The sequence below is a fragment of the Sorex fumeus genome, unplaced genomic scaffold, assembly GCF_029834395.1.
Source record: "Sorex fumeus unplaced genomic scaffold, SorFum_2.1 ptg000008l, whole genome shotgun sequence".
Taxonomy (NCBI): Eukaryota; Metazoa; Chordata; class Mammalia; order Eulipotyphla; family Soricidae; genus Sorex; species Sorex fumeus.
In genome coordinates this window covers 84,553,281-84,579,728 of record NW_026606065.1, presented here as the reverse complement: position 1 = coordinate 84,579,728, position 26,448 = coordinate 84,553,281, and the positions used below count along the sequence as shown (strand labels likewise).

Sequence of the window (26,448 nt, the reverse complement as noted above, 5' to 3'; positions counted from 1 at the left end):
AGTGACAGTTCATGGAAAATATACCTGGACATGATCATTAGTGACCCTTCAGTATTTCTATATATATTTTTAAGCAGTCTGTAAAATTAATTGGCAAATACTAATAAATATGGCTCAAATTTCATCTCAAGAAGACCAAGTTCCTTTAAAAAATCTTTGGGGGGGTATGGTGCTGCCAGCAGGTCTATCTGTACCTGTGAGGCAAGTGCATCAGCAGTCTGATGGCACTGTCAGACTTTCAGATACCCCAAAATTGCTGCTGTGCCTTTGGCCAGAACCCAAAAACTTGGGGCAAAGTTTACCAAGAAAGTAAACGGCCAAAAGTTAGGTATGTGAGAGACACACCCACAAACCACCTGCGGCTCAGCTATATAATTAGAGGCATGGCCTCTCTGGTTCCTGATCAATCTGCTTAACAGCCATGATCCCAGAGACTCAGAAATGAATCTCAGAACCCAAAGGCTTTTGGCAGAAATGCGTCCTGTTCCTGCAGTAGGTCACCGGTGCTGGGCCAACCCAGGTGGGAATAGGTTTTGTGCCTTGGCCTATTCCCCCTGGCGGCCTGGTGACCGCCATCCTCCAGAGGCCACTAGACAATCAGGTTTGGGCCTGCAGTGATGAGACACATGGGGCCTCACCAGATGACCTTTTCTCCCCATCCCAACAAGGCCCCGAGTCGCCATCTACAAACAGCCTCTCTGGCTCCTGATCAAGCTGCTTAATGCCCATGATCCCAGAGACTCAGAAACAAATCTCAAAACCCAGTGCCTTTTGGCAGAAATGCATCCAGACCACATACAAGGTGGTCGCCACCTCAGAGTTTATTGGAAATCCAGGTATGGCCCGCAGTGATGGGGCAACTACAGTCTCATGGGAAGTGGGGCAGTACTGGCTCATCCTTCATGCCCTACCAAGGTCACGAGTTGCCCCGCATGAGCGGCTCTCCAGCATGGCCATGGCTCCAGAGGCAAAAGAACTTAATCCAGAGCCCGGCAACTTGCTGCAGAAAAGTGAATAGGCTGTGCATTAAACTACGGCACCATGCCTTCCCGGGAGCGAAAGGGTGTTGCTCCCTTCCACCTCTCCCCCCCGCCCCCCATCAAGGTGGCTGCTGCCTCAGAGCTTATTGGAAAGCCAGGTATGAGCCAGCAGTGCTGTCACTGTGGCAACTGCAGTCTTATAGGAAGGGGGAAGGTACTGGCTCATCCTTCACGCCCTACCGAGGTCACGAGTTGCCCCCCATGAGCGGCTCTCCAGCATGGCCATGGCTCCAGAGGCAAAAGGACTTAGTCCAGAGCCCAGCAGCTTGCAGCAGAAAAGTGAATGGACCATGCGTTAAACTACAGCGCCATGCCTCCCTGGGAGGGAAAGGGTGTTGCTCCTTCCACCTTTTTTCCCCCCTGGCAGTAAGGTGGCCGCCGCCTCAGAGCTTATAGGAAAGCCAGGTATGAGCCAGCAGTGACAGGACAACTGCAGTCTCATGGGAAGGGGGGTGGTACCGGCTCGTCCTTCACGCCCTACCGAGGTCACGAGTTGCCCCCCATGAGCGGCTCTCCCGCAGAGCCATAACACCAGATGCACAGAAACCAATCTTGTAATTATCTGGCTCTTTGCAGAAATCCAAAATCGTGCAGCTGCATGACATTATATGATTCTCATAACCAGCTATAAAAAACAAAGTATTTCACAATGTCTTTTCAGCAATTCTGATTGTTGGGGGGGGGGGGGATTCAATTCTAAACAATAACGGCGCATCTTTTGTCAAAATAATGAATGAAATCAATGTAGAGAAGAGTTAAGTAGAAATCATCTGCCTCACAGGCATTGGGAGTGGTGGGAGGGGGGTATATTGGGGTTCTTGGTGGTGAAAAATGAGTACTGGTGAAGGGAAAGGTGTTTGATCATTATATGACCGAGACTTAAACCTGAAAGCTTTGAAACTTTTCCTACAGTGATTCAATAAATATATGAAGAAAAAAATAAAATTATGAAAAAAAACGGTAAGGTGGAGTTCATGCCCAATTCAATCATCTAATCAGTGGCTGAATAAATAGCAGTACTCCTACATAAAAAAATCTTTGTTTGGGGCCATATCCAACAATGTCCAAGGGTTATTCCTCTACACTCAGGGATTACTCCTGAGGTGCTTAGGGAGCCATACTGAGTTCCAGGAGTCAAACCTGCTGTACTATCAGTCTGGGAACCCAAAATCAAACTTTAAGTTTTTAACCAATTAAAATTTTAACCTCCCGTTGATCGTCGATTTGCTCGAGCGGGCCCAGTAACGTCTCCATTGGAGACTTTGTTGTTACTGTGTCTGGCATATCGAATACTCTCAGTAGCTTGCCGGGCTCTCCGAGAGGGGCGGAGGAATCGAACTGGGGTCAGCCATGTTGGCCGCTTGTAAGGCGAACGCCCTACCCGCTGTGCTATCGCTCCAGCTTACAAGCGGCCAACATGGCCGACCCGAGTTCGATTCCTCCGCCCCTCTCGGAGAGCCCGGCAAGCTACCGAGAGTATTGGATATGCCAGACACAGTAACAACAAAGTCTCCAATGGAGACGTTACTGGGCCCGCTCGAGCAAATCGACGATCAACGGGAGGGCCTTTACCTTTACCTTTAAAATTTTAACCAAATGACAATTGGCTGTGAGAGGAAAGATGGCAATCATTTTACAGCATTCAGTAATACTTTTTGAAAAGATATAAAAGCTAGTTTTGACTATAAATTAGGATTTTAAAAATTGTACTACTTTCATACTTACGATTCATCATACTGAGGTCAATGTTCCATTTAGAGTTTCCCAAAGAATGGTGTTAAATTCCCACAGCTCACCACCACCCCCAAAGGCCAACACACACACACTGGAGGTTGTGGCAAAAATCCACGGGGTAGTTAACAGATACTGTTTCATTAAGGAAGGTAGATTTCCAGAAAGTACTGAGTGCCTTTATTTTTTAAAGGGTGATGGTAAACCAATTAAGTTTGGGAACCTCTAGATGTAATGTTTAGCAATATCCCTGACCTCTAACAGATACCAGTAGGAACCCCCAACTAACCACTTCCACAAGTTGAGATAACCAAAGGTCTCTAAATATTATTAAATATTCCCCAATTCTAGAAGGGAGGGACAACATTGCCTGTAGTTGTACATCTGTGTAGGACAAACGCGGTAAGGCGTTTGCCTTACAAGCGGCCGACATGGCCGACCCAAGTTTGATTCTCCGCCCCTCTCGGAGAGCCCGGCAAGCTACCAAGAGTGTCTCGCCCGCTCGGCAAAGTCTGGCAAGCTACCTGTGACGTATTCGATATGCCAAACATAGTAACAAGTGTCATGATGGAGATGTTACTGGGCCCGCTCGAGCAAATCAATGAACAACGGGAGGACTGTGACCTGTGACCGGTGGTACTAAATACATGTTAACTCTATAGACCATAATGATTTAATCCACTTTAGCTGGCTGTGCTAATTGTTAATTTACGAGATTTTAAAAAACCCCTGTGAATCAATACTTTGTAAATTAAATCAAATAGGGGGTATGGTGCTGCCAACGGTCAACCTATACCTGCAGGATGAGTGCATCAGCAGCCTGATGATGCCTTCAAGCTTCCTGACAGCCCAAAATTGTCGCTGTGCCTTTGGCTGGACCCCAACAACTTGGGACCAAGTTTACCAAGATATTAAACGGCCAAAGTTAGGTATGTGGGAACCATGCCCACAAACCGCCTCCAGCTCAGCTATACAAGCTCATTTATTGGCCTTATTTCAGAGACCCATAGATAAATCTCAAAAGAGATCAAAGGCCACAGTTAATCTCAGACCTGCACATGGCTGAATGGACTGGGGTAAAACGGAGGGGGACAGGTTGGCCTGTGCCTACCAAAGCAGAGCTCCCAGCAGCTGCTTGCTTCCACAATCCAAAATTGCAGCCATATCCCTGGCTTGACTCCACCGTCTCAGAATGGACCTCACCAAGATATAATCTGCTGAAAATTTGGGTATGCAGGTTTTGTGACTGAAATCTCCAGGTTTTCATGGAACTGGGATGGGCTACATTCCCCCCCCCACACCCATGTGCCAGTACACATGGAAGTACTGGCAGTCACCTCCACACACCAACTCCAGCACTACCCTGTAAACTACTACTGGCCTTGCTTCAGAGACCCATAAATAAATCCTGAAAGATCAAAAGCCAGAAACACAGCAGTGAGTCCTGAAAGACACCAGAGTCAGAGATCTCGTGGGGCCCCATACTGAGCCAATTTCACCAGGGCACTCCAGCTGGAGCAAGTGCAGTCTCCCCGCCTACTCCAGATGGAATTCTGGTGACCAAACAAGGTCCAGGTTCCAGGATTAAATCTTCATGTCACATAGTGGCAGAGGTGCTGGGCTGTCCCTGACTCCCCACCTGCTCGTGGGCCTGGCTGTCACACTCGCAATGTGCCTGTGGGTGCTATCTTAATGCAACAATAGCCCTGGTTCAGAGACGCCCAGTTGAATCCCAAAATGGATTAGTGCCCTACAGAAATGTCTCTGGAAACCAACCATCTACAATCTAGGATTCCTGAAGCACGCAGCAGTGGCACCCATGATACTCAAAATGAGCAAGGGACAATAAATGATCTAGTATCTGTCCCCGGCAGGCTGGCTTGAGTGGTGGTGGGAAAATTCGAGCAAAACATAATGCCCAAAAGTTGAGTATTGGGGAAATTGTTTGCCATGGAGGCAGGGTGAGGACTGGGATGGGGGTGGGGGTGTAAAGTGTCACTAGTCGAGGGATGGGTGTTCGATTATTGTATGGCTGAATCTTCAACATGAAAGCTTTGAAACTGTACCATGGTGATTCAATTAAAAAAAATAATGTGGAGCCCATGCCCAATCAGCTTAGTCAATGGCTGAATAAACAGCAGTACTCCTACATTAAAAAAACTAATAAACTAAATCAAATAGCTATGAGTATTAATGAACTAAAATAATACAAGTTAAAATACAACTTTGTTTCTATAAGAGTCTGTTGTGCTTTTAGGGTTTGTCTTATAGTAGCCCCTTTAGCCCTTGTTTTAGGTTTGGTTTTGAGTCTATGAAGTTCCTGAGCTGCTGTTTATCTAGAAAATAGTGTACCGTTCCTTCAAGTTTGAATGAGAGTTTAGCCAGATACAGTATTCTTAGTGAAGCATTCATTTCAGTGAGTTTTTTCACCATATCCCACCATTGCCTTCGGGCTTGGAGGGTTTTCCTGATAGGTCTGCTGTGGAGGATGGGGGGGAGGAAGGGGGGAGTTGGGATACTGGGATCAGTGGTGGTGGAGAATGGGCACTGGTTGAGGGATGGGTGTTTGATCATTGTATAACTGAAACCCAAGCACAAAAATTTGTAAGTCTACACAACTGTACCTCATGGTGTTTCACTAATAAAAATTAAAAAAAAATTTTTTTGCATTGTTTCAGGGCCACAACAGTGGTGCTCAGGGGCTACACTCCCCACACTTCTCAGAGATCTCAACTGTCCCCACTGGAGTTGCTGGGGGACAATTCAATGCAAGAGACCAAACCACTACGAACCATCTCCATTCTGTATCATTAAAGATGTTCATATGTATTCTTCCATCAAAATCATTATAGATGTTTGTTCTATGAAGGTTACAAACCCAAATACTGATACTTTTTAAAATTAAATGAATGAAGCAGCTAGAAAATAGGTTGAATTGGAATTGTGTAGTTTTGAAATACTGATTAGCAAAAAAATACTAGGTGATTGTTCTCATATGAAATAGGAGTTAAAATCACCTTTCTTTTAGCATTTTCAGCTGTCAAGTGGCCATAAACCAAACACCCACCCTCCCCCCAAAATTTCAGAGGATCACAGATATCATTTTAGGCAGCATTCTTAAGTGTTAGAACTTTTAATGTTAATGTTGTACACATCAAATTACAGTAAAAAGATGATAATCGACAACAGGCAGGCTCTTTATTTTCATCCACAGTGGCACACTGAATTACAGTAAACCGAGCTTATGTTCCACCATCAAGTGTGGCTCACCCATGAGTTCACTCTGTGATGGATCTGAAAATGAGAAACAGTGATAGATTAGCCAAAAAAGAAAAAAATGCACTGATTCAATTACATGAAAATTTAGAACGGGCAAAATCTAAGGTGATCTATGATGACAGAAAGTAGATTTCTGATTTCAGTACACTTGAAAATAGCATATCCTGGGTTCAGTCCCTGGTATCCCATATGGTTCCCTGAGCTCTGCCAGGAGTGATCCTTGAGCATCAATGGGTATGGACCCCAAACAAAGAAAATGGTACATTCTGGGCTTGGGAGACAGCACAGTCAGCTAGGAGTTCATGCTGTGCAGGTGAGAGACAAGGGTCTACTCCAGCCCCCTGGTAATGATGGCAGAAGTGGAACATTTTACTATAGAAATATATACTTCCATAGTAACTTAATATGGTTGACTTTTTAAAATATTAAATTTCAAAGTTTCAGTTTTACAGTGGATTTATAGATGATTCAAGGAACAATTTCTAAGAGATTAAGCAATCTCTTATTTGTAAATCTTTTGCTCTCTGATACTCAGACTTCCATACTAACAAAAATCAGAATTTTAAAGCAAGAAAACCTTAAACATCTTCAAAACACTGGTTTTAACTTTATCTAAATGAAGGTCTTAGTTAAACTTTATTTAAAATGAAGCTCTTTTTAAAAAGGAACTTTAAATGATCATTTAGAAATGATTATTGTCAGTAAAATTCCTAAGGACAGTGAAGCCACTTTTCCTTCTATTTAACTTTCTGTCACACAATTAGCTGTAGCAACAGCTGACACTGCCACAACTATCACTAACAGAACAAACTGTTATAAAATTGAGTATCACAAGCATCCAAAATCTAAACATAAATGTCTGCCCATGAGTATCATGGATAGGTGTCTACTGTAGCACGTTCATTTTAATAAGAACATCACTCACTAAAGAAAATGAAATACCACATTCCATAAGATATGCAGTTTAATATGTTTAAAAAACAAACACTAAGTGATGCCAAATTCTGACCACACAATTGTATAGATACAAAATAGTCTGTAAAAACACACTAAAAATAGAAGGTCGCTGGGGCATAATGTGGAAGAGAAATGTGTTTGGAGGCAATTATGGAACTGAATTTCAATTAATATTTAAAACTTTTAAACAAGGAGTATACTCACTTATATAACTTAAAAAATAAAACTTGTGAGGGTTTTCACTTTAATAAAGTAGCTGCCTATTATTAGTCACTTGTACTAGAGGACCACATACCACATAAGCGAGGCCCTGACCTGTGCCACTCAAGCCTGCTCTGCCAGTAACTCATGCTGATCATGTTGAGTCTGAGGTGGACTCAGGTGGATCTGGGCTCTTGGACAGCTCAGTTCTGACATTTTCTTTTCTCTCTTTCCTTCCTGCCACCCCCCCCCCCCCAAAAAAAAACATGGCCTCAGATATCTATTTCCTCCTTTGGAAGTGAGAAGTCTAGGAGTTAGTTTTACTAACTCCCATGCATGCAGGTAACAAACATGCAAACATCTTTATTTTTCATATACCAATCTTTTGATGGCCTGTTTGGATATCTTTCAGCCCCTGAAAATGGTGAGGAATGGGTATTGATTTTCACTGTCTGTAGCCCAACCATTTAGTAACCCAATCAGGAATCTCCTTTCCTCGACAACTACCAGGAATAAGAATGAAATCTAAGACCACTAGACAGGCAGCTAACCAAGTTTTAAGGCAGCTTCCTTTCTGAGGTAACTGTGCCCTGCAGCATTAAACACTGAGTCACTTTGTGGTTCAAAAAGAAATGTTTGCTGCTCGCTCTCTCGCGCTCTCTCTCTCTCTCTCTCTCTCTCTCTCTCTCTCTCTAACTCAATGAATGTAAAACCTTTCACTGAAGTATTCTCACGGCAATAAGTTTTCTTGAAAAAACTCAAGAAGCAATTGTTTTCCTCTCAACAGATTGTTTGGAAGCTGGTTGTGTTACTGAGGCTTTAACAGAAATGTCAGTTAGCACTCTTACTCTCAGAAATGAATACTGAATGTAGAGTCAATGAAAAACTTTTATAAAATTAAAACAATTTATTAGGTTGTATCTGTTTTTTCTATGCTTAAGCAGAAAATTATGGACATGTAATACTGGTTATGTCTTATCAGAATTAGGCTTAATTTGTGAGTAAATTCATCTTACTTGACTTAGTTGGTAGAAGTGGCATGGTATATTCCAGCAACATACCTTTTCTGTGGGCATCAGATATTTATGTTCCTAACCATTTTTTTAATTGCATTGTACCTGTGAACTGGACTGGACCCTGAATTTTTCCAGTATCTGGCTACAACCATCGAAACATTTCCAATTCATCATCCCAGTATCATAGTTTTTGGGAACAGGGATTCTATAGTTGTAGGCCCACACCAACAAACATATCAGAGATCAAAATATGTGGTCACTAAGACAGTTATACCACTCGCTGTCCAATCTTTTTTGTTGGCAGGACTTGGGGGGGGGGGGGGGGGTCAGGGGTTGTGTCATGCCTGGCAGTGCTCAGGGATTATTCCTGGGGTCAGACGTGAGGCCTGGGGGACCATATATAGAACCAGTTACTGTGCCATGTACTAGGCAAGTGCCATCCCACTGTATTATCACTTCAACTCTCACTGTTCAATCCTGTGCCAGTTTTGACTTGAAAGAATCTGCAACTTAGACTGACCTTTTCTGATACCAAGAAAACTGGAAATGTAGTACCTGAGAGAGACTTCAGAGAGATCACACTGTCAATGTGCCTCACCAGCCCTCATAACTGAACACTTTTCTGAAGACCTAATGACAACAGAGATCCTGCAGCCAAGGAAAGCTTTAACAGAAGTCAAAAGAGGGTGCATCACCTGACACCTAAAAATCTTCTCCACGGCTATCTGTAGAATTCTCAACTACAGCTTAGAGTCTTTTCCAATTTTAACTTTTCTTTTTCAAAAATCTACATAATTTGGGGCTGGAGTGATAGCACAGCGGTAGGGCGTTTGCCTTACAAGCGGCCAACATGGCCGACCCGAGTTCGATTCCTCTGCCCCTCTCGGAGAGCCCGGCAAGCTACCAAGAGTGTCTCGCCTGCTCAGCAAAGCCTGGCAAGCTCCCCGTGACGTATTCGATATGCCAAACACAGTAACAACAGGTCACATGATGGAGACGTTACTGGGCCTGCTCGAGCAAATCGATGAACAACGGTAGGACCGTGACCATGACATAATTTGGATGGAAGGGGAGGTTGGGGCTGGGGGCAAAGGAGGAGATGAGCAATACCAGGGATCAAATCCAAGGTTCACACACATGCAAGGTCTATGCCATCACTTGAGTCACAACCTCGGGGCCCTTTATTTTTCTTCTGCCTAATGACTACATACCCAGTTGACACTTAACCTGGGGGCTCAGCTATAGAAATACCTTCATGATTTGGATACAACTGCTTAATTAGGGGGGCCTGAGAGAGAGTTGAGAAAGTATTTGCCTTCTAATCCCAGTTGTATCTCTGGCACCACTTACAGTCCCAAGGACTGCCAGGAATAATCCCTGAACAAAGTCAGGATTCAAGTGGCCCTTAGCACCACTAGGTGTAGTCCCCAAACAAAATCTAAAAATTGCTTAATTGGGGGATATGGTGCCACCAACAGGTCAACCTGTACTTGGGCGAGTGCCAGCAGCAGCCTGATGGTACCTTCTGGCTTCCTGACACCCCAAAATTTCCACTATGCCTTTGGCCTGACCCCAACAAGTTGGGACCAAGTTTACCAAGAAATTAAACAGACAAAAGGTAGGTATGTGGCACAAAAACCACCTCCAGCTCATTTATTGGCCTTATTTCAGAGACCCATCTCAAAAGATTTATCTACGAAGAGATCAAAAGCCACATTTAATTTCGGGCCTGCATACAGCTGAACAGACTGAGGTAAGTTGGAGAGGGGCAGGTTGGCCTGGTGGCCCACCCAAGCAGAGGCCCCAGCAGCCGCTTGCTTCCACAATCCAAAATCACCACCATACGCTGCGCCGGATTCCACTGTCTCAGGACAGACCTCACCAAGATATAATCTGTTGAAAATTATGCTATGAGGGTTTTGTGACTGAAATCTTCAGGCTTTCATGGAGTCGGGGTAGTCTACCTCCCCCCACTTTCCAATACTCATGGAAGCACTGGCAGTCACGCCCACTAACCAACTCCAGCGCTACCCCGTAAGCTCTACTACTGGCGTTGCTTCAGAGACCCATAAATCTCGAAAGAGATCAAAAGCTACAGTTAAGCTCGGACCCATGTAGTGCAGAACCTACTGGGATAAATTAAATCGGAGGGGGGCAGGTTGGCCTATGCCTGCCTAAGCAGAGCCCCCGGCAATCACTTGCTTCCACAATCTAAAACTGTCGCCATACCCCCTGCCTGACGCCACAGTCTAACCAAGATAAAATCTGTTGAAAATTCAGGTATGTGGGTTTTGTGACTGAAATCTCCAGGCTTTCTCAGAGTTGGGGTGGGCTACCCTCCCCCCCGCCTCCCTGTATTTCCAGAAGCTTTGGCAGTCATGGCCACACCCCAAAGCTCCCACCCTATTGAAAAGCTATTCCAGCCTTACCATCCCAATAAAAATACTGAATGCCCTGAACAAACACCATGACCTCTTAGCCACCTGTATTGCAAAACATAATGCATAAAAGGAAAAGGAGAGAGAGAACAAGAAGGAAAGTTCCTCCCATAGAGGAAGGCTGGGGGTATAGGGTGGAGGGTTGCAGGATGGTGGGGAAACGGTAGACATTGGTGGTTGGAAGTGTACAATGGTGGAGGGATGGGTGATGGATCATTGTGTGACTGAAACCCAATTATGAACAGCTTTGTAGTGATCTATCGTGGATATGCAATTAAAATTTTTTTTTAAAAAAGTAATGTGGAGTTAGCACCCAAAAGGAGAGAGAGAACAAAAGGGAATGCCCTGCCACAGAGGCAGGGTGGGACGGGGAGGATGGGGGGTGGGATACTGGGATCTGTGGTGGTGGGAAATGGGCACTGGTGGAGGGATGGGTACTTAATCATTGCATAATTGAAACCCAATCACAAATATTTGTAAGTCTACAACTGTACCTCATGGTATTTCGCTAATAAAAATTAAAAAAAAAACTACTGTGGAGTTCATGTCCAGTTCAATCAGCTTAATTAATGGCTGCATAAATAGCAGTACTCTGACACTAAAAAAAATTGCTTAATAAGATTCATCGATTCACAGGACTGAGAGTGGCTTTATGAAATAATTAAGTCAGCTTGAACTGTGAAGCACTTGGGGAAATTCCAAAGGCACGGCTATAGGTAAAATATGTGATTAGCAAAAGGCCCTCAAGAAGGGGCCTTGAAGGTAGAATGGACTGCCTTTTAAAAATTATTTACACGTAAATCTCTCTCTGGAAGGTATGTAAATCTACTACATAAGGAAACTAACAGAAGGCTTCTTTCGACTTGATTCTTCTCTTGTCCTTCTCATACTCCCTTTCCTTCCTTGTAATAAGGGAAGATTTTTCTTGACCAAGCACTTCATTGATAAGCAAGCAAAAGTCTACCCACCTCCAATATTTCAAAACACGTAAACTTGAGAAATATACTGATTTCCATCATAGTTTGAGCTCAGATATAGAAGGGAACACCAAATAAAGGGTGTTGGAAGGATGCTCCCAGGATGGAAGAAGCATGCTGAAAGTAGACTATAGATTAAACATGATTGTCACCCATTGCCTCTTTTGCAAACCACAACACCCAATAAGAGAGAGAAAGAACAAAAGGGAATGCCTTGCCACAGAGGCGGGGGGATAGGGGATGGGAGGGATACTGGGATCCGTGGTGGTGGGAAATGGGCACTGGTGGAGGGATGGGTATTTGATCATTGTATAATTGAAACCCAAACACAAAAATTTGTAAGTCTACAAGTATACCTCATGATGTCTCACTAATAAAATTTTTAAAAAAATTACTCATCAATTTTTTTAATAATGATTTTACTTTTGTGGTACTGAGGATTGAACTCAGGGCCTCAGACAAATGAGGCATTCAACTCAACCACTGATCCATATTCCTAGCCTTCATTTTAGATTGAAAAATCCCTTGAGTAAAAAGTTTTAAGAATGTGGTAAACAAGCTTTCAACATTTAGTGTGATCAAGCACTTTATAAAATACCGGGAACACAAGAATTAACGCAACGAAGTCTTCACCTTTCATTAGAATCACATCAAAGATTATCCTCAGGACATGAAATGACTATCATTAAACTGAATACAAGACTTTGATTCTCTCTCTCTCTCTTCCTCCTCCCTTTATTTTTTTTTTTGGGGGGGGGGGTGGAGGGTACCAAGGTGGGTATTAGTATTAAACCACTGAGCCACATCCCAAGCACTCTAAATGATCTTCATTTATTTTGCCTGATGTGTAGGGGGAGTGGAACACACTACCAGTAGTCAAGGGCCAGGGCCAACTTCTAGTTATACTGAGTCCAGTTGTGCAGAGCTGCTCAGTTCTAGCAGTTGGAGACGGGAGACATGGAGCATATATAGGTTCCACCACCCTCATAGAGATTGGGGACCACCAGGGTCATACCTGGCATTGCATGCAATACCAGGGACCAAACTTAGGGCTTCCATATGCAAGTAATGTATCCCCATCCTTTGAGCTATCTTTCAGGCTCGAACCAACTTTTTATTTTTTTTAAATTGAGTCATTGTGAGATACAGTTACAAAGCTGTTCATGACTGGTTTCAGTCATAATGCTCCAACACCCATCCCTCCATCAGTGTACATTTTCCACCACCAATGAATGTCCCCCCACCCCCACCCCCAGCCTATCTCTATGGAAGGCCCTCTCCTCCTCCCCCTACCTCTTTCTCCCCCCTTTTGGGCATTATGGTTTGCAATACAGATACTTCGAGGTTATCATGTCAGTTCCTTTACCTATTTTCAGCACACAGTTCTTAGAGTGATCATTTACAATTATCAATGGTTCCAACCCAACTAACTTTTAAACAAATTTAAAAAAAAAGTTATTACCATTAAATTCCATCCACTTCTGTAACGAAACTTTAATGAATGCAATCAGGTATAAGCTCAGTAAGAATAAAAATGCTGGGGGGCAGGAGATAGCACAGTGGGTAGGGCGTTTGTCTTGCACACGGCCGACCCAGGTTTGATTCCCAGCATCCCATATGGTCCCCTGAGCACCACCAGGGATAATTCCTAAGTGCAGAGCCAGGAGTGACCCCTGTGCATCGCCGGGTGTGACCCAAAAAGCAAAAAAATAAATAAATAAAAATGCAGATTTGCTGTTTTGTTTGTTGATGTTGCCTTGCACATTACTGGGGTTATAAAAAAAAAACCTGAATAATACTTACCATTAAGTATATCTTCAAATCCAATAGTCTCATCACTACCCCTCAAAATATCCAGAGAAAGGTTTGAGCTTGGAAGAAAAGGAAGACGCTGAACCTTTGAAAAAAAAATACAAAGGAACAGATGAGAAAAGCACAAGGTGGCAGGACAACATGTAATCTAACATCACATTCTTTACTCTTTTCAAAATAATTTTTAGGTTGAAAACACACTCAAGGACTTCTTGGCACCTGAGTACTACCAGGAACAGACCCCAAGTAACAGGCCAAATGAGACCCCAACACACACACAAATAAAAATCATTTTTTGACAGTCATCTCCTCAGCAGTGCTTAAAAAGCCCAGGGGTCACTTGTGGTCATGCTCAGCTCACTGTGCAGGACTGATATGTGGGGCTCAGACCTAGCAATTTAGGGCTATTCATGTTCAGGAGTGCTGGAGTCACCTAACCAGTCAATGGTACTCAGTTGTAGAGTGCTGGGGACCAAAAGCCAATGTTCCATCCCATTGAACTACCTTCCAGTTGCACATTTTTCCATTTCTAGATTGGTGCTGGAGATCAAACCCAGGACCATACACATACAAAGTACTTGCTCTGCTGCTGAGCTATATTCTTAGCCCTGCTCATTTATGAAATTCACTCAATAAAGAAAATATCAATTTAATGGGAGAACATATTTTCACCTATAACAAATTTTTCAAAAATTCTTCTAAACTTTACCTCAAAATATCTAAAGACACTGACATTAGTTTTGCTGTTGTGGGGTTGTCTGTCACACATGGCAATGCTCAGGTAATATTCCTGGCTCAACAATCAGGAATTACTCCTGACAGTGCCTGGGGGACCATAAGGATGCCAAGGATCAAACCTGGGCCAACAGCATGCAAGGCAGGTGCCCTACCTGTTGCACTGTGTCTCTAACCCTAAAAGTAGTTGGTATTACTATTTTGTATCCCATCGCATCTGCACATTTGGGAGACTGCTTTGTGTCCGGAAAACCACAACAAACATGCAATAAAATGAAAACTCTCAGAGCCTAATACCATGACTCTTATTTCCTAGTAACAGCATGATGACGAAATTAGACTTCAAATTCTGATTTTACAATTTATGGATCGTATAGTTTGGTGTAAGTGTCCTCTATTGACTGGCATACATCAAAAACAACAAGAACAATCAGTGCTGGCGTGAAGTGGGGAGAAAGAAACTCTCTTTCATTGTTGGTGGGAATGCCAACTGGTACAGCCTTTTTCAAAAACAATATGGGCATTCCTTCAAAAACTAGAAACTGAGCTTCCATATGACCCCCCCAATACCACTTCTGGGAATATATCCCGAGGGTGCAAAAACGCACAGTAGAAATGACATCTGCACCTGTATGTTCACTGCAGCATTGTTCACAATAGCCAGAATCTGGAAACAACCCGAGTGGCCGAGAACAGACAACTGGTTAAAGAAACTTTGGTACATCTACACAATGAATAACTATGCAGCTGTTAGGAGAGATGAAGTAAATCATGAAATTTGCTTATAAGTGGATAGACATGGAGAGTATCATGCTAATGAAATGAGTCAGAAAGAGAGGGACAGACACAGAAGGACTGCACTCATTTGTGGAATATAAAATAACACGAGACTGACACCCCAGGACAGTAGAGACAAGGGCCAAGAAGATTGCTCCATAGTTGGAAATCTGCTTCATGAGCTGTGGGAGAAGGCAGCTGGAATAAAGAAGGGATCACTAAGTCATGATAGTTGGTAGGATCGTTCGGGATGGAAGATGTGTGCCGAAAGTAGATTAAGGACCAAACGCGATAGCCTCTCATATTGCATACTGCAAACCATAATGCCCAAAAGTAGAGAGTATGGTAAATTGTCTGCCACAGAGGTAGGGGGAGAGTTGGGATGGGGGAAAAGGGGTATTGGGGACATTGGTGGTAGAAAATGCGCAACTGGTGGAGGGATGGGTGTTCGATCATTGTATGACTGAAACAAGAACATGAAAGCTTTGTAACTGTATCTCACAGTGATTCAATAATTTAAAAAAAAAGTGTCCTCTATCTCACTTTTAACTTTATCAGATGTGAACTAGGGCAACAGCACCTCTCAAGCAAGTAGTATGTTGTAATTAAAGTGTTTATATAGTATAGCCATTTGCACAGTTATTTAGCAAACTTGAATGTGACAAATTCTCAGTTTTTAAGTTCTTTGATATTCAGCAGTTACAACTGAAATTAACGCAGGTAATAATGGATCCTTGTGAGAATAATATGAGTAACTGATGCCTAGTGCCTAAATAATAGTAATATCTTAAACAGTAACCAATACCTTATAACCCAAGGGCCAGATAAGATTTTTCCCCCCAAGAAACATAACCAGAAACCAAAAATCTTTCCAAATATTATAAAGTTTATTAAGTATTTTTCTAAATCGTCAAAACTTCATTTAAAAATAGCTGGTCAGGACAGCAACGGCAAAAGTAGACTAAATTACAACAAAGAAAAGGTCTGATTTGTATAGCTAATATCAAAACAGAAGGACACTTTCAGAGCTGACTCAACAGATAACCAATGTAACTGATACCCAAGCACTCACCTGCTGTACTGCCTTAAACTCCATTTGTAATTTTAGTGGAGCAAACAGTCCCTGAATGTTTCTCAGTGTGGAAAAATTCATCTTATCTTGGTTGAGCTGAAACTACAAAAAAAAAAGTAATTCAAAATGTTATATTCATCATTCTAAATTAAAAGTGGCTAACACTGATATACACATTAATACTCTTGAAAGATTTTAATAGCCCTAATTGAATGCAGGAGTATTTTAATAGTGTAAAATTACCATGTAGGGTCCAGATCTACAAAAATAAATGTTTTTCACATTACAAAATATACAGAAGTATATCTCACAATCATATTTTAGTTGGTTTGATTAGAATTACTATAGTGTTGCCAGAAAAGGTAAAAATAATTATGCAGAAATAAATGATGGCGAAAATTAAGAGCATAATTTTGAAAACATATATATTTCAAAGGCTCTGATAAAAGCTATAATCAGACCGATCATAGGATCCTATTAAACTACAACATGAAAACTCCACTTTTGTGATGGTGAGGGGGAATCCAAAATTCTGTCCATTTGTGTTGGGTATTGATAAACAATTTTTCTATCACAATCATACTTTTGTTGAGCTTTGATATCACTTCTTAAAACTTTTATGGCAATAGCAAAAAATTTTTCAAACAAAATGAATAAACTTGACTGATGGGACATATAATTTCCTATAATGGCTCTGAAGCATAGTGGATATACACTGAAAATTTAATTACATACAATAAATACAATGAATGATAAAGTGACTTCTGTAACACTACAGGAATACTTCCATTGCATTGCACTTCAGATATTATCTTTTTAAAAAAATTACATATAAGTGGACGTGCACTGCAAGCCCATTTAGTGCCATTTTTCAATAGTTATGTTAAGTTTGTGTTCCTGTTAAATTTAATGAACATATTGTATTATTTTCTAGACATATTATTAAATACTTAATGAACTACAGCATAGTATAACAATGCACACCGTAGACTGTGTTCTTTTGTTGTTGGCTTTTTTTAAATCATGACCCCCGCCCCGCCCCCCCCCCCCAAAAATTCAGAGCTGTAGAGATAGCTCGTAAGGGCTGAGTACATGCTCTGCATAAAGGATGTGCAGATTCAGTCCCTGTCACAATCTGGTCCCCTAAGCGCAGAGCCAGGAGAAGCCCCTAAGTTTTGGGTATGGCCCAAAAACAAAAATTTGATCAAAAATGCACTGAGACTAGCACTCCTTTAAGATACAACCCTGGGTCATCAGTAAGATAATTCACAGTTTTTTTTAAATTACTTTAGCTGATAACCAAATTTTGGCATGATGGTTCTTTATGCAGAATTTTATCACGGATTCATAATCTGAAGTTCTAATTAAAATGTATAGTCAGCAGCACCCATACCCAGCCTATGCCATTTTAAGGGCACACACCACAGCTGCTTCCTAACCTTCTGCTTGCTGCTCCACCATGCAGAGTGAGGTATGCCTCCAGTTGGTTTCACTAGGCCTATTCCGAATGGAATGGCAGAGCTGGAAATGGAAACAGAGCCCCTCCCTGCAGGATGGGTTCCAGCAGACTCGAGCCTTGACCTGTGCCATATTAAGGGCCCATACCAGTCACGATGACAGCTCTACCTAACAAATTACACGCTACTCACCATCACTTCTCCTGTCTTCTGTGAGGATGGGTGGAGAAGACAGAGAGCAATCACTAGCTTAATCCCTCAACACCTGGGGGAGTGGGGGTAAACTATAAAGACTCATCCCCTGCAAAGCAAGAAAACTAAAAAACCAATAAATTTTCTGATAATTCTACTGTCATTTTTTAAGTTTTTCTTGACCAAGTAATTTTCAAATCACAGAAGAAAAACCACAGAAGTGTTACTAAAGTGTTCTACTAGAGATACACAAGTAGCATACTTACATTTTTTTCTGATAATTCGAGAGGATGACTGGGCAAAAGTTCATTTTTGACACAAGAAAAACTGGAAACAAAGATTCAAAAGTTCAATTAATTATTAGTTGATAAGCCAAACATCAAAATCACACCTACCAGGGTTTGTAACTGCAATGAAATGCATGATGGAATACTTCTGGGGGATGAAACTGTTCTTGCCTGTAATTATGGTTATAGGAACCATTACCAAATAATAATTAGGTTTCAACTATAAACCTAGTAAGAATTTTAAATGTATTAGAATATAACCATTTAATAAGGGGGGAAGACAATTTTACTGTATTATCATTGTTTCAAAATATATTCTTTCATTTTTGTTTTTGGGTCATACCCAGTGGGGCTCAGGGTTTACTTCCAGCTTTATGCCCCAGAGCCACTCCTAGCAGGGCTCTGGGGACTGTATGTGGCACCAGGGATCATACCCAGGAAGGCAGCATGCAAGGCAAGTGCCTTACCTGCTGTGTTCTCTCTCTAGCCCAAAACACACCTATTCTAGTAACAGTTAAAATTTCAATTGACTTGGGGATATGGTGCCGCCCAGCAGGTCATCTGTACCTGTGAGTCGAGTGCATCAGCAGTCTGATGGCACCGTCAGACTTTCAGACACCCCAAAATTGTTGCTGTGCCTTTGGCCAGACCCCAAAAACTCAGGGCAAAGTTTACCAAGAAAGCAACCGGCCAAAAGTTAGGTATGTGGGAGACACACCCACAAACCACCTCCGGCTCAGCTATATAATTGGAGACATGGCCTCTCTGGTTCCTGATCGAACTGCTTAATGGCCATGATCCCAGACTCAGAAACGAACCTCAGAACCCAAAGACTTTTGGCAGAAATGCGTCCTGTTCCTGCAGTAGGTTACTGGGGCTGGGCCACTCCAGGTAGGAATAGATTTTGTGCCTTGGCCTGTTCCCCTTGGCGGCCCGGTGACCGTCATCCTCCAGAGGACACTGGACAGACAGGTTTGGGCCTGCAGTGACGAGACATGTGGGGCCTCACCAGATGGGGGTGGAACCGGCCCTTTCCTCCCCGTCCCAGCGAGACCCCGAGTCGCCCCTACAAACAGCCTCTCTGGCTCCTGATCAAGCTGATTAACAGCCATGATCCCAGAGACTCAGAAACAAATCTCGAAACCCGGCGGTTTTTGGCAGAAATGCATCTGAACTGCATACACAGAGACAAAAGGACTTAATCCAGAGCCCGGCAGCTTGCGGCAGAAAAGTGAATGGACAACGCATTAAACTACGGAACCATGCCTGCCTCCCCGGGACGGAAAGGATGTTGCTTCCTTCTGCCTTTCTCCCCCCCAGCAGCATGATGGCCGCCGCCTCAGAGCTTATTGGAAAGTCAAGTATGAGCCGGTGGTGATGGGGCAACTGCAGTCTCATGGGAAGGAGGGGCAGTACTGGCTGGTCCCTCACGCCCTACTGAGGTCACAAGCTGGCCCCCACGAGTGGCTGAGTGGCTCTCCGGCATGACAATGGCTCCAGAAGCAATAGGACTTAATCCAGAGCCCGGTAGCTTGTGGTAGAAAAGTGAATGGACCATGTGTTAATCTATGGTGCCATGCTTCCCTGGGAGGGAAAGCATGTTGCTCCCTTCTGCCTTCCCTCCCCCGACCCCCAACGACAGCAGCAAAGTGGCCACCACCTCAGAGCTTATAGGAAATTCAGGTATTAGCTGGCAGTGACAGGGCAACTTCAGTCTCATGGGAAGGGGGATGGTACCAGCTCGTCCTTCACACCCTACTGAGGTCACGAGTTGTCCCCCCACGAGTGGCTCTCCGGCACGGCCATGGCTCCAGAAGCAACAGGACTTAATCCAGAGCCCGGCAGCTTGTGGCAGAAAAGTGAATGGACCATGCATTAAACTACGGTGCCATGCCATCCCGGGAGGGAAAGGGTGTTGCTCCCTTCTGCCTTTTTCTCCCCCGGCAGCAAGGTGGCCACCGCCTCAAAGCTTATAAGAAAGCCAGGTATGAGCTGGCAATGACGGGGCAACCGCAGTCTCATGGGAAGAGGGGCGGTACCGGCATGTCCTTCACGCCCTACTGAGGTCACTAGTTGCCCCCCACGAGTGGCTCTCCGGCACAGCCATAAAACCAGACGCACAGAAACCAATCTCGTAATTATCTGGCTCTGCAGAAATTCAAAATCACGGCTGCGTGACATTATATGATTCTCATAACCAGCTATAGAAAACAAAGTACTTCACAATGCCTTTTCAGCAATTCTGATTGTTGGGAGGGGAAACTCTAAACAATAATGGTACATCTTTTGTCGAAATAATGAATGTAATCAATGTAGAGAAGAGTTAAGTAGAAATCATCTGCCTCACAGGCATTGGGAGGGGTTGGGGGGGTATATTGGAGTTCTTGGTGGTGAAAAATGAGTACTGGTGAAGGGAGAGGTGTTTGATCACTGTATGACCGAGACTTAAACCTGAAAGCTTAGTATCTTTTCCCACAGTGATTTAATAAATAAATATAAGAAAAATAAATAAATAAATAAAATTATGGGGGAAAAAATAAGGTGAAGTTCATGCCCAATTCAATCAGCTAATCAGTGGCTGAATAAATAGCAGTACTCCTACATTTTAAAAAAAAATTCAATTGACTACGGAAAACCCTCCGCAAAATCATGCTAAATAACATCCTTTACCTAGGAGAAATTCAATGAAATTGTATTTATTACAACAACTTTGGTGACATGCTTATAAACCTCCTCTGCTCTGGTCTAGTGCATATTCAATATGAAAAATATCTTTTAAAACACAACTTAAAGTTTAAATCTTCTGAGTATCTACTATGTATAAAATGTAAGATAATACATAGAACCACTAGACCACTCTAGATGTAAAAAAAATTGATGAATTTATTATCCAAGTCTGGATAATAAATCAATTTGGGAGCTGAGGGAAACCTAAGAAATCCTACAATAATCATTAATTGAATAGCCTTTGTACAGATTACTCCAGAAGTGGAATTAGAAAATGGTTCTACTCCTAACACTCTTAAAGTCTAGGGGTTAAAAGGAGCATTTAATTTAAAAAAATAAATAAATAAAGGAAATCATCAAGACTTGTTTCTAGCCGTATTATGCATTTGATAGAAATCAAATCTTATCTCCCTCCAATACCAGAGGGTACATATACCAAATCTTTCGCTACAAAAAAGGAAAGGTTCTATACAGGGTACTATAGTTATCCCCAAATACCACTATTATATTCTATTTTAACACCATTAAACAACTTAAAATTAACTTAAAAATCAAAGTTTAAAGGAGAATCACATCATCCTTATTGGATTTAGCAGAAAAGCAACCAGCCAAGAAAAATTACCAGTGAGAAAAATTACATATAAAATGCAAAGAAATCAGAGGGTAGTGGTATAACTGTGCTGAAACTAGAACGGAAAAATATCAACTGACACATTTACTAATGTCAAGTCTGTTCTAAATATTTTTCATGCATTAACTCAAAATAAGACACACACTATATACAGCCTCTATTTCACAGAGGGTGCTGAGAAACAGAGGAATTGAATAACTTGCCCAAAGACATACATCCAGTAAATAGTAGGCTGAAAACCCAAATGAACTAACTCTATGGGTTCATGCTCATAACTATGTTCTTGTATCTTTGCAAGTTATCATAACAACAACAACAAAAAAGAATTCTACCAAATCATGCCATGGGATAACACCTCCCCAAAGGATGCCCTATCTGGGGAATCTGTAATAGATATCTGAGAAGATACCTGTTTAAACTGAGAAAACATCTAAGCCTCTGCAACCCTTCTTCTAAGGTATAATATTTGCTCTCTTCCAAATCATACACATATTTAAAGTCTATCAAAATATTTAAAGAATATTTCGAGAACTCCAGAAACATTAAAAAGTGAAAGACATGGCCCTCCAATATACCCTTTTCGAAGAAGATCATGATTTTCAAAAGGTCCACTTGCTGAAAGTTCAGTAACTGGAATGCTGTCCTTTAGCTGAGATCCAAGTCCTCTGGCATTCTACAATAAAAAAAAACTTTATAGTACATTAAAGGTAAAAACAATTTTAATTCACTAAGTTTTTTAGTGAAACAAAATAACTTTTTAATCCACATATTCTGGCTTGTTTGGGGACCACACCCGTTGGTGCTCAGAGGCTTATTCTTGCTCTGGCTCTGTGACAGAAGTCTGGGGCTTTTTGGTGGTACCATATGAGACGCCCTTAAAAACACTGTTAAGCGTTAAAAAAGAATAGGTCTTTGCCATCAAAAAAACTCATCTAAACAGACTGTGCTTTTAGCATCAGTGGAAACACCTAGTACGGTGAATAATATCAAATTTGGTGAAAGTACTGTCAGATTAAAACACATTCCAATAGTGGAGCAATCTTGACACCTAAGTGGGGGGATTAGTATAGCAGCACTGCAAGAACAAAAATGACTTCAATACGACTGCAAACTATGAAATTGTAATAAAAAAATTTCAGAAAAATAAACTTCAAACAAACATAGGTAAAGATCTGAAAATAGAAGAAAACAAATTACAAAGGTTTTGAAATGACTTGCTACATACATAAGAGAGGCAAAGCCAAGGATAGGAAAACCAAAAGCCTTAAACATAATCAGATTTGGGGTCTGAGAGACAGTACAGTGGGAAGGACACTTTCCTTGCATGTAGCTGAGTCAGGTTCAGTCCCCCAGGCCACCAGGAGTCACCCCTCAGTGTAGAGTGAGGAGTAAACCTTGTGCACTTCCACATGAGGCCCTTTGGGGGAGAAAAAAAACACCAAAAACCGAAAAACCATGATCAGACTTTATTTGAAAGATCTTCCCTCAGATTGCAATGATTATTAGCACATGATGGAAAAAAAGCTGAAAAATCATTTCTTAAAAACAAGGAAGAACAAGGAACAGGGTAAGAACAGAAAAAATGACTAGGAGAGAGTCAAAAAGACTAATGTGAAAAAAAATTCATAGTTTTGTTTCTGTTAGAGGAAAGTAGCACTGTAGCACTGTCCTCCCATTAACACCTACAAAAATTATAGCCGAAGACTCAAGGCTCACATGTGGGGGTCCTGGATTCAATCCAAACATCCCTTCCCCCAAAAGAAATATATCTAATCTCAAGACTGTAAAACACAAACAAGCAAAATAATTACTTAGTACAAGGTACTGATGAATTACCATTAACTATATTTAAAACAGATTTAATCACCCCAAATTTATTAAGTATTAACTATGCGGCAGGTACTCCACCACAATTATGAAAACACATGATTACTTTCCAGGATTTTATCTAATAAGAATAATAAATAAAGTCTAATAAATGTTACAAGCAGTAAAAGATTTGCCAACTTGATAAGGAATATCCCCTCAATTCTGTTGGGGGAAATGTACAAAGCTGAAGTTTAGTGTCTAGTCTTAAAGTATTCTGAAGTAATTATTCTAAGAAACCAGCTTTTCACTAGATGGTCTGGTTTGTTGTTGGACAGGGGAGGAGAGGACACACCCAGCAGTGCTCAAGAGTAAGTCCTGGCTCTGCCCTCAGGGAGACCATACGTGGTGCCAGGGATTGAACCAAGTCAGATACATACAAGTCAAGTGCCCCAACCCGCCCATTATCTCTCCAACCCTTTGCACTGATTTCTTCCTTTTCTGTGCACTCTGGTCCTGATCACTTGACTCAATGTACCATGCCCAGCCTCACCCCTAGAAAATGATGCCAACAGCACTCCAGTGGAGGCCTGCTGCTAAGCTTCCATTTTCCGATTCTGCATATTCCTAAAAGCACTCAACTTGCCCCATCCTGAGAGCATGAAAAGGAAACGGAAGGTATCAGTGTGGAGAAGCCCTTGGTCCTGGCACACAGAAATAAAGCTGTCCAGAAAGGGATGTAGGCATGCGATACGGGAGAGAAAGGTGCTGGGGAGACTGACAAAGTAACAGGAGGTACCCATCAGGGCAGGCGGGCATTGTGGGGACTGGAGATGCGGCGACTGCATGTGTCAAAACCGTAAGAAACGACGCGCACCCCGAACTGGGATACTTAACCAAAACTCTTTGCGTTCAATGAGGAGGACGGGTGAACCTCGGGAGCTGCTGGAGGGCTGCTTGACACTAATGGGGCTGCTTAGCACACGGTGCACCTGACACTCTCGTGACAACGATATTGTACATTACAGACTGTGCCGAAACAGCGCCCCGATATCTGGAGGGGCGTCCGCCAGGGACACACACACAGACGCGCAGCCCCGGACATCACCTCGACTCTTCCGGGGCTCGAGCTGCAAGAGCTCAGAACTTCCCAGCCAACAGCCCGAGACTGGCCCTGCACTCGCGCTCAGAGACGGTCTCCGGGCCCGCCACTGCTTTACTGCAGTGAGGGAGGGAAAGCGTATTCCAGTCTCTGGTTTGGGGTGGGGTGGGGTGGGCACCCTCGACTGTCCTCGGGACCACTCCCATTCTGTGTTGGGGAGCAACGACACAGCCCTATGCAGTGCCGGGGGGGAGGGGAGTAGGGGGGAAGATGGAAACCGGGCCACCCAGGGGAGCTTCGAAGAGAAAAGCTGGAGGGAGAGGGGGAGGAAGGGGGAGGGAGGGAAAAGGAGAAGGATGGAGGGGGAGGAGGAGGGAGGGAGAGGAGGGCGAGCTCTCTCGCGGGAGAAGCGAGAAGCGCCGCCGCCGCGCCGTCTGCCCGGGCGCCCTCCGCCGTCGGGCACGCTAGCCCCGCTCCCCTGCGGCGCTGCGCGGCGTTTCCCAGGGCGGCCCGCGGGGCAGGGATGCGGGGGGAGTAGTCGCGGGGGCTCCCCGAGTTCTCGCCCGCGGCGCCGCAGGGTCCCCCGCGCGGGTCGCACTTTCGGATTCGTCCTTCCCAGCCCCACGCACGAGAGCGCACGGGCCGCGGCCCCGGAGGCGGGGGGGAGGAAGGGAGAGGGCGACGGCGAGGCGCCCGGCCCGGGGTGACGAGCACGAACCCCCTCAACCCCGTGACTCGACACATCATGGCGTCCGAGACCTGCCTCGTCGCCGCTCCAGCCGCCGCCGCCAGAGACAGGGCGGGAACGGCGACCTGCAGCCTGCCGGGCCACGGGTCCGAGCCCGCCGGGGGTCACCAGGGGCTTCACTCACCATCTTCAAATCGCCCTGCGAGGAGTCCTGCAGCCCCGTTCCCGTCAGCCAGCCTCGCCACTCACTTCCGTTTCCGGTGTGCCCCCCCACATCCGCCGGAAGTGCGTCCGTCCGGGCGAGGAAGGAAGGAGGGCGCTGGGCGCCGGAGGGAGCCGCGCGGGGCCGGGGCTCCCACGCCTCGGGTCCCCAGGGCCGGGAGGCCAAGGGCGCTGCGAGGCTGGGGACGAGACGTGCCGCGGGCCTCATTAGTAATAAACATCCCCTGTTTGCGCACGGCGAGGTGGGCATTCGGTACGTGCGTCGTGTTCAAAGATAGAAAACCTCTTAGAAGGGGACATTCGAAGTTTTAAGGAGGGGAAGTGAGCCGTGATGGAGATGGGATTTCCTCTCGATCCTTCACCTAGTAAGGCAAAAAGTGGAACGGAAGGCACCGACCAACTCCCCGTGACCTTTTCATTCGAGGTGTCACTATGTGCCCGGCTCTGGGGAATGAAGGGTAGGACAGATGAGGTTCCCAGGCTGGAGGAGCAGGGGAGCGGAGTGGTGATGGTGCTGATCACCAGTTAGTTATATGTAATCATTTCTGACGTCTGTGACATGACTTACCGTCTATTAGCACAGATCTAAGTATTTCAATTACTTCCCAACTGCTTTTAATAGTTATGAAATATTACTATTACCCCAAGTGTTCAAGATATAAGAGATTAAGCAGATATGCCTACGGATTCATCTGACGATTATAACAGTACACACTTACTGCTTGTGTGTGTGTATAATAAAATGTATTTATCCTGTGTCATATGAGGAAGACAATCCTTCAATGGTAACTGAAGAGTGAGCTGCTGGAGCTATCGTGCAGTGGGTAGGGCTTGCAGGCGACTGATCAGAGTTTGATCCCCAGGACCCCTTATGATCCCCCAAGCCCACCAGGAGTGATACCTGAGCACAGAGCCAGGAGTAAACTCTGAGTGGTGTCGGGTGTGGCCCACAAAAAGAAAAAAATAAGACTAACTAACATGAGGCAGGAGGGTATATGGGAGAAGATTACAAGCAGCTTTGCTGCAAAATGAAGATTACAAGCAGCTTTGCTGTGTGAGTAAAGTTTAAAGGGCAAGATCAACGGTGAGATGCTGTAAGCAAGTAATATCAAGTTTATTATGAAGGCTTTGATGTGCCTGATTAGAGATAAGCCTTTATCCTTAGAAAGTCTGGTGATGATGAGGCTAATTCATAGAGCTTGAGTACATGCATCAGGCCTCAAATTCTTTTACTTCACATGCATCACCACTCTACCTAGCACCTGCCTAATTTCCAGGTCAGCACTGTCAGGTCAGTGCAT

The 26,448-nt window shown here is 43.7% G+C and overlaps 1 protein-coding gene across 1 annotated transcript; it reads right to left on the bottom strand.

The window, feature by feature from the left end:
- Nucleotides 1-5,882: 5,882 nt before the first annotated feature.
- POMP (proteasome maturation protein) lies at nucleotides 5,883-25,370 on the bottom strand. Its single transcript, XM_056109876.1, has 6 exons — nucleotides 25,110-25,370; nucleotides 21,905-22,002; nucleotides 17,951-18,011; nucleotides 16,036-16,137; nucleotides 13,443-13,536; nucleotides 5,883-6,065 (listed from the first exon to the last, which is right to left on the bottom strand). The coding sequence occupies exons 1-6, from the start codon at nucleotides 25,353-25,355 to the stop codon at nucleotides 5,998-6,000; spliced, it is 669 nt and encodes a 222-aa protein (XP_055965851.1). The 5' UTR covers nucleotides 25,356-25,370; the 3' UTR covers nucleotides 5,883-5,997.
- Nucleotides 25,371-26,448: the final 1,078 nt, after the last annotated feature.

Bases quoted from the DNA above. Each gene is read 5' to 3' on its own strand.
- POMP (XM_056109876.1), bottom strand. From the start codon at position 25,355: ATGAGGCCCGCGGCACGTCTCGTCCCCAGCCTCGCAGCGCCCTTGGCC. The intron at 18,012-21,904 runs GTATATTGGAGG...CTTTGTTTCCAG, and splicing joins CATGATCTTCTTCGAAAAGG to TTTTTCTTGTGTCAAAAATG. The intron at 16,138-17,950 runs GTAAGTATGCTA...TTTTTTTTGTAG, and splicing joins TCGAATTATCAGAAAAAAAT to TTTCAGCTCAACCAAGATAA.